The 9327-nt window shown below is 32.0% G+C and overlaps 1 protein-coding gene across 3 annotated transcripts in view; it reads right to left on the bottom strand.

Annotated features, from left to right (window-relative positions):
- The window catches only part of cindr (CIN85 and CD2AP related), a 62646-nt gene that overhangs the window by 13650 nt on the left and 39669 nt on the right, over window positions 1-9327 (bottom strand). For all 3 annotated transcript variants that reach the window (XM_067053570.1, XM_067053571.1, XM_067053572.1), the window contains 4 exons: window positions 7615-7725; window positions 6967-7156; window positions 3122-3317; window positions 934-1084 (listed from right to left, as the gene is read on the bottom strand). In XM_067053570.1, the coding sequence (XP_066909671.1) occupies window positions 934-1084; window positions 3122-3317; window positions 6967-7156; window positions 7615-7725 (648 nt within the window). The remainder of the gene's footprint in view (window positions 1-933; window positions 1085-3121; window positions 3318-6966; window positions 7157-7614; window positions 7726-9327) is intronic.

Below are 9327 nucleotides of genomic sequence, written 5' to 3'. Positions count from 1 at the left end.
ATTCTGCAAAGTACACTGCTTCCACATCAGTTTTATTATTTTTTTTATCCCTGTTCTATTTCCTTAAAAGTGCATTCCCTAGAGATGAACCTGTTTCAGCAGATATTTATTGATATTTCAAACTTTACAGTTGGTCATTTAATAATAAAATATGTGGAACAAGCCGTTTTTTGAAATAGATGCATGAAGTTTCTGTTACACTGTAGCCATGAGTCAACACTGTGGGTTCTGGAGCCCTCCTGGGGTCCACCCAGCATCAGTTGGGAACCCTTAATTGGATAAAAATCTGGCAGTCGAGCATGATTCTGACCAAATCATCTCCTTGCACAACCATTGGTCTAGTAACAGTGCTTCCTTACAATGTACTTCATCCTTAACCCTTCATGGGTGCAATGGTACAGATTTTAATTTTTTTTTTTTAAATGCATCAAGAAAATTACTTTCTAGCATGGATTGGAAAAGTAGTGGATGGATTTGACAAAAATTATACTATAACTCCCACTAATCTCCAAACTTCCTGCAGCTTATAGTAAAATCGGACTAACCGTTTTCAAAATATTAATGTATCTAGGAAAAATACATTTGCACATCCATGATTGAAGGAGTGAATAAGAAGAATTTAATGTTTAACTATCTACATACCGACCCATACAATTCCAAATAATTTCATCAAAAATGGATTAGCCTAACACTGATCCGACTGTGGACCAACAGACAGACACGCACCTAAAATCATTCCTCTGTGACTACAGTGTACTAAAATGTAAAAGACGAGAGACAATTTTCTATTTTGAGGTTAAATTTATTTTCCTTGTATAAATCCTAAGCTTCCCAACCTTCGTTAATCAGATAACAAAAATATATATCATAAATGATAAAAATCTATAGTGTTTCAAAATTGAAATTATTTCTAATTCTTTCTTTGTTACATACCTTGCATTGATTTCTTGGCTTGACTTAGTTTTAGTTCTCCGACCCAAGGTGGCTGCTGCTGCTGATTGCTATGTTGCTTCTCAACATGTGCTTCTGCATCACCATTGACCATAGTTGTGGGAGGAGGGGATTCTTCGCCATTATTCATTTCCTAAAAATATTTAACAACAAACGGTTTGAGAAATACAATTTTTTTAAAATATATAGGGAACAGGAGTAGGTAAATATCATACTCACTCAGATAAACCAATTTATATGAATCAGATTTAAAAAAAATTATATCTCCTAGTAAGTCAATAAAAAGAAGTTTTTTTTTTTCATAACCCGTATTTCTGAATTTCATTTATTTAGCATGAATATATGTTCTGGTTTTCCACTGTTTCCTTCTTCTGTAGTGGCCTACATTTTAAGGAGTTTTTGACTTGTATTTTTGTTCTAGTGGGCGTTCTTCGAATTTTATAATGTGCTGGGGCACACATTGGTTTTGAAATTTAAACTAAACCTAAAAAAAAACTTATTCCCTAAATTAATTGCATTCAGTAAGAATATAAAATAGAAAGCCATGCAACTTATGTTTTTTAAATAGAACAATGCTTATTTAAAAAACAGAAGTTGCATGGCTTTCTATTTTATATTCTTACTGGATGCAATTAATTCACTAAGAGCTTTATAAATTTACTTAAAGCACACTGGTTTGTCTATGCCTGAATTTCTTAATGTTCCATACATCTATAACCTAGTAATACATATAAAAATACATTTTAAATCGCCATTCAATAGTAAAAAACCCAATGAATTACATAAACTTCAATGAAAGTTATAAAATGGGTCCAAAGATCTCTTTTAGCAATTTTGGATTTCTTCCTTAAATTAAAAGCATTGTAATATTACATGTAAATCAGAATACTATCAATGCATTTCAAAGAAAATTTTATGATTTTTTTAAATCGTGATGGACATATGTTTGTATAGAAGTCGTCAAGGAAATTTTTCTGACAAACTAAAAAATTGTGAGAATTTAGAGGCTTTTCTCACAGAAAGTTGTCCTTAGGGCTTTCAAGGGTATCAACGTAATTTCACACTACTCATACAATAATCATGCGATATAAAGAAGAAAATTGTTTACCCTAATTGACGCAAAATAAACTATATTGTGCTGATTAAGAGGGGTTACTAATAAGTATTAGCTTAATATTAGGCTTGCCTTGATCATTAGTCTACCTGTTTCAGTTACAATATTCCAAAACGTTTAAGCTTGGTAGTAAGCAAGTTTCAACACAATTCAAAACTATCATTGAACTATGCAGGATATAAGATTTGGAACGAAAATACTGTACCACATATACACCTGTCTATCTTCAAATATTGGCATATATATATATATCAGCTTAATGTATTCTAGTAGGACTTGGTATTTAGGAGGTTTTCAAAATGTTTCAATCTTATATTATGCTGGTTCCAATATAATTCAAAACTACTATTGAACTATGCAGGATATCGGATTTGGAATGAAATAACTTTTCTGCGTATGCACCCGCTTATCTTCAAATATTAGCATATATATTTCAGCTTGAATATATTCTGGTAGGACCTTGTATTTGGGAGGTTTTCAAAATTTTATATTATGCTGGTTCCAATATGACTCAAGACTATTATTAAACTATACAGGATAAAGGATTTGGAATGGAAAAACTGAACTGTATATGTACCTGCTATCTTTGATTATTAGAGTACATATTTCAGTTATAACTTATTTCTCTAGGACTTAGAATTAGAAAGGCATCCATAAGGTTTTAACCTAATATTAGGCTGGTTCTAGACAATTTAAAACTATCATCAAATTATGTAGGCTGTAGGATTGGGAACGGAAAAACTGAACTGCACATGCACCTGCCTATCTTCAATTATTAGCGTATACATTTCAGTTATCATATTCTTATAGGACTTGATATTTGGAAGGTTTTAGCTCAATATTAGGCTTGTACCAACACAATGCAAATTATCATCAAATTATGTTGGATGATATTTGGAACGAAATAACTGTACTAAGTATAGCCCTACCAATTTGACAATACTTTTGAATTGTGTTGAAACATGGCCTTAGGTAAATTTTTTAGTTTGTCAGAAACTGACCCAATATAACAAGGGAACTTCAATTGACATTAAAATTAGTAAAACCGATACATACATCATGCAAGCTGAATGTTGTCGGAAGGTTAATAATGGCAGAAGGAGGTCTCCTCTTCGGAGCTTTAGCTCGGCTGGCAGTAGGATGAGTCAACATAGAATCTCTACCGACCATGTCCAAGTCAAGATCATTTGAACTGGTTGAATTGTTGGTACTATTGAAGCTGATGGCACTGACAGTTGATGAGCTGCTCATCCTAAACAAAAATAAATTAATAAATTTCTGTAACTAAAAATAAATAAATATAAAAAATCTATGAATTAAAAAATAAATAAATAGAGATGCAAAATAGGATAAATCCATTTTAATAATTTTGTTCCATACTATTTATGTTTTGAGAGGGAAGTCTGCATGCATCATCTTAAAGAGGAAGCACGCTTGCTTAACCCCTCACTTATGGAATATAATCAAATTTTATATTTGAAGGTAGAGTTGAAATTCAAAAGAGATTAAATTCCTATAATAAAAAGGCTGCATAATATATCATCAAATGTACATTTTTCTTTGAAATGTTTTGGTTATGAAGCCATGATCAGGCAACACTAAAACATGGAATCAGTATGCCTTTGTAAATAAAACAAAGAAAAATATACATTTTATGAAATAAATATTGCACAGCTTTATTAATGTTATTACTATTTGTACCTTAAAAATTTATAAAAAATGGAGATAAATAAAAACAGCAAGGGAAGCACCCAAACAATCTTTCAAGGTATATTCAATGTTCAGGGGAGGGAGGGTAGTGGGGAAATTAAAATATTTTAGACTATTAAAATAAAGGATATATCTTGAAAAAATACAAACAAAATATTTTTTTTTTTTTTTTTTTTTAGGTAATTGTTTAATAAAAATGTTAAATAATTAAAATAATAATTTTTCATTAATTACGAGCTCCTCCCTTTCTTTTTTCAATTTTCCAGGCAAAACGGGATAAATCTTATTCATTTATGTTTTTAAAATTTGCTATTTGGAATAGATTAACAATATTTTACAAAACTATTTCCTCATGTTTAAAAAATGACTGATCCAACAATGATTCCTAACTAAAAATAATCACTTGAATTGTGTGTATCTTCAAGTTTGCTGAAAAATTTTCGAATTTGGATTTATCTCCTTATATATTTCAATGCCTTATATATACAGGTAAATTTTAATTATCCAGCTTCCATAGCCACCCTAAATTATGTGAAAAAATTATTAAGAATTCATGCCAAATTGCAAATTACAATTGTATTTTTTATTGGTTAACCTACACTAATCAAAGTAAGACTGTAAATGATTTGAAAACTGTTTAATGTTTGAAAAATAATGTTTAATTTTCGATTATTTCAAAAGTATATGCTGTACTGTTTTGATTTTGTATATATTATTGGTCTGTAAAATTTAATATGAAAAAACGGTTTCATTATTTGGTGCAGTCATTATTCTGTAGTATTTTCTTATTCTATTTTTCCGACCATTATTACTAGTAACCAGTTTTATTAAAAGTAGTTGTTGTCAAATTAACTCATTTGATGGAGAATTTACTATATATTTAGAGAGTTTATATTTTAGTTCAACTACATTAAATATCAATTATTTGAGATAACATCAATAAAACTCTAGACTCAATTTTGAATTGATAGCAGTAAGTATTAATCAAATAAATGCATAGAAATCCGAGACGCACATACTGGGAGTCCTACAACGCACATCTCACTGATCTTACCAGTTGTCCAAAAGCAATAAACAATACTTTTTGCAACTGGAATGTCTTAATGACTCACTGACGGATGCTATTGTGAACTCATACCACAGCAGCAATCCTGTCAGTAAACAATCATCCATCAGGAATGTTTCCTGGAGGAATGCTGAACTCAACAAGCAAAGAACTCTCACTAGAAGGTTATTGAATGTTGCCAAAAGACCTGGGATACCTATAGGAGAGCTCTTACAAACTACTACAAATTGGTTTGCAAAGCCAAAAAACAATCTTGGAGGAAGTTTTGTCTTGAGGTTGATAACATTGCTACATACCTACATGCCGTTTAAGTAAGATACTCTCCAAACAATCCAATATGGGACCGATGGGAACGCTAAAAAATGGTGATTATGCGACCTCCACTGAACGAGAAACCCTTTGCATTTTAGCGGAATTCCACTTCCCTAACTGTGAGATGCTGGAGAACAATTACATTCCTCTCACTTTCAACAATTACAGTGCTAGTAGGGAAAATTGGGAGAAAGCCAATGGTATTATTACTATTGATAAAATCGAATGGGCAATTAATTCTTTATCGCCATTATTCAAATCACCTGGCACTGATGAAATCATTCCTGCCTCGCTGCAGAAAGGCCTACCAGTGATCAGAACACATATTCTTGAACTCCTTAGAGGTAGCTTAGCGCTTGGATATACCCCAACTAGATGGAGGACATCCAGAGTGAGCTATATACCCAAACCGTGGAAGGGATCTTATGAAGATCCTAAAGCTTTTCGACCAGTATGTCTCACATCCTTTCTAATGAAGACATTGGAAAAGATCGTGGGTAAACATATAAGAGAGCAGGAATTGCTGGCAAATGCTATTCATTCCATACAATTTGATTATCACAGGGACTCAAGGAAGTCCTGTGAGGTAGACCTACACAACTTGGTCTCTAGGATTGAAAGATCACTTGAACAAAAAGAGATCACAGTTGGCATCTTCGCAGACATTGAAGGTGCATTTGACAAGATTCCTTATAGCATTATTAATCATGCGCTAAGAGACAGAAGAATTGATCCTATTGTACACGGAAGGATAACCTCCATGCTGGAACAAAGGATCCTCAAATCGGAGCTAGGGCACTCTGAGCTCTGGATCAGCATCAAATGACCTATGGGCCTTCAGAGGTGCAATAGGCATGAACTGAGAGCTTAAACCAAGAATGGTTTACTGGCTGTACATCACTGCTGTAAGACCAATGGTGTCATATGCAGCCCTGGTGGCACAGAGCCAAAGTAGGAAGTATAGGGATATAGTTGATAGCCTGCAGAGGCTCGCGTGCCTTATAATCACCGGAGCGATGAGCACCACTCCTACAGCTGCAATAGAAGTTATGCTCAGTCTGACTCCACTGCACCTGGAAATTGAAGCACAAGCTCTGAACACTATGTACAGGCTTGTTAAACAAGATGCTAGATACAATTCCCTATGGCAGGACATGGGAAGATAAGTCAAGTGGATAGATGAGGATAGGGTGCTCTCTATGCACTCAGACTTACAAATCCGGAAATATAAAGGCACTAAACTAAGTGTCAAAATTGATAAAACTAAGATACATAGACCAAACACTGGCATTAACTGCTACACGAACGGCTCCCTAACAGCCCAGAGCTCAGGAGACGGCATCTGGTGGGGCGATAATCCATTGGAAGGTATATCTATTCCCTTAGGGAGGCATACTTCAGTATTTCAATCTGAAATACTCGCAATAAATCATTGCGCTAGTACTCTTATAGAAGAAGGGCTCTCTGGTAGAAGAACCAATCCCAAGCAGTGCGAACTGATCAACCTCCTAAGCCTATTAAACTTTTTGGAATTCGCCAAGCTTAAGCTCTAATGAGCTTACCGCAATGCTGTGATGCTGATTGCAGCACTGGTGTGTCTTTAATTGGCACACAATAGGCCTTACTGTTTTCGTGCCAAATAAAAAAAAAAAATTAATCAAATCATATCAAGAATGTTGATATTGAGTTTGCTCAGTAAATGTGGAACATAAAAACTGAAGTGAAGACTTATTTCAAAATTTAATATCTGCCTACTCAATAGGTACTACTTCAATCAGAATAATATGCAAGGATCTTGAAAAAATTAACTCACTTTGAACTTTCACTCTTGACAGTATACGACTGCTGTTTGCTCCAACTAAGACCATCGATGCCGTCTGATGATCCCTCAACAACAGTCCATTTATTGCTACTGGCACTTGCAGAACTAGCAGTCGTTTCTGACATAGAGCTGCTGTGTTTGATAGTAGTACTTGAGCTGGAGATGACCTTAGAGCTCTGGCCTGTTTGAACAAAAACAAAAAGTATAAGATATTATAAAATATTCAATTCTGAAAAGAAAAATTTCATTATTTTAATAATAATAAGGAGAATAATTGACTTTGATTAACTGGGACACCTCAGACCATTTCATCCTGATACAATACAGGCCCAGCAAAAGAAGTTTAAAAAAAATATCCCTACAAATTTGAATAGAAAATATAATTTCTATAAAATAATAAATATAGATTCGTGTCAACTATAAATCAGGAACCTCACGCACGATCTATAAATAAATAAAACAAATTAATAACTTAATTTCTTTGTCATACCCCCCCTTCCCAAATGATTTTATGTTATCTTGAGATTATGGAGATGAGGAAATATATAAAAATATAGGAAAAACTGAATGAATATATTTGTAATGACCATTAGTTTGTATAATCCATCAGTATTATTAAATAAACAATTCTGAACTTACTTGCAGGAGGACTCTCAGCGTGCTTGCTTGGAGGAACAGAACTTGGTGGTTTCTTTGAAGGAGGGGGAGGAAGTACAGGCTTTTTTCCAACGGATGGGGGTAGCTTCTCTTCTATTAACAAAGAAATAATGTAGCTACAATTATATGTTTACGAGATGAGCATAATGACATGTGGTTAATAATGCTACAATTAAATTAAATGAGTTTTCCTTTTAACTTTTTTATTGTAAATAATTTTTAAATCTCAAGACCTTTTTATTTTTCTGAACTTGATATTTGTGATAATAAGACTTTTGCAAAAATGTTTTGGGTAAATTAATAAAATAATTTATAAAAAAAATACAATTTTTCACATTTTAACTTAAATGTGGTGGCAAAGAAATTTTAAATACATATTAAAACATCAAGAGCATAGATACAAACCGAAAGGAGTTTTATAATATATCTCAGACAATAGGAATACTATAAACTTGTTTAACTATAAGATTTATAATCGTTCCACATGAATGAATAACAATATAAATAAGAGTAATAAAACCCAGAAGTTTCCAGATCAATAACAGACGAACAATTTGTCAAATACATTTGGTAGTGTGGTCGTTTCTGGAGAACAAATTGGAGTCTCTAACATTAATCTAGTAGACATTACTCTATAATCTTAATTTTCCAGCAAAAAAAAAGGTAAGCTCATTAGAGCTTAAGCTTGGCGAATTCCAAAAAGTTTAATAGGCTTAGGAGGTTGATCAGTTCGCACTGCTTGGGATTGGTTCTTCTACCAGAGAGCCCTTCTTTAGGAATTTCTTTTTTAACAATATTTAGTTATTTAAACAATAGTGTTAATTTTTAAAATTAACAAACATGTTTTTAAAGTTATCAGGTTAATAAGCTTTGTTTTATGATTTTCAAGATGAATTTTTTCAATAACAATAGCTAATGAATAAGAAAACTGATTTATGTTCTTTTTGTTTTGTTTTGTTTTATTTCCATTATATCTCTCTAAGATCTTAGTACAAAAAAGTTATTAATTCTTTACTTTCATAAATAATTGGAAAGCCTGAATTTCACTGTAAATATTTATACATTTTCTCAATTGTCTTTAGTTAAATAAATATGATAAATGTCAAAATGTTTTGTGACGAGTTTAATAGCTAATATCATGAAAAAAAAAAAAAAAAAAAAAGAGTAAGTAAATAAGACAAATAGTTTTGAAGGAACATGGACCAAAAGACCAAAAAATGTAACTTTTTAGAAGTAATTTCGTAATAAAACATTCTGTTCTTCCTAAAACTACATTTAGCTTCTTCCTTTCTCTTTGTATAAGGTTTTCTTGTATCCTGATATTGATTTTCTCTCTATGAGTTTATTTTACAAATTGATAACCTTCTGATCACATTATTTCTATTGGACGTTTTGATGCTTTGTTATATTTAGTGTTAATTTTAGGATTGTTTTTAATTTATTTTAGTCATAGTGTGTATTAATGATGTATAGTTTGTGAAATAAACCTTAACACATTATATAATTGTTATTGTAGACCTTTTATTTTTGAAAATGACAAATTTCTCAAAATATCTCAGATTTAATAAAATTACATTCACAGAACTTATGAAACACAATATTTAGCATGTGAAATCCAGTTATGGAAGGTTCAAAAAATGGCACTTTCAAAGGGAAAAAAATATTATTTATCTTATTATTTTATAAATTTTCCAT

The sequence above is a fragment of the Halyomorpha halys genome, unplaced genomic scaffold (genome assembly GCF_000696795.3).
Source record: "Halyomorpha halys isolate HHAL.00 unplaced genomic scaffold, Hhal_1.1 Scaffold305.1, whole genome shotgun sequence".
Classification (NCBI taxonomy): Eukaryota; Metazoa; Arthropoda; class Insecta; order Hemiptera; family Pentatomidae; genus Halyomorpha; species Halyomorpha halys.
The sequence above is the reverse complement of the archived record's forward strand: the minus strand, read 5'-3'. Positions and strand labels throughout refer to the sequence as shown.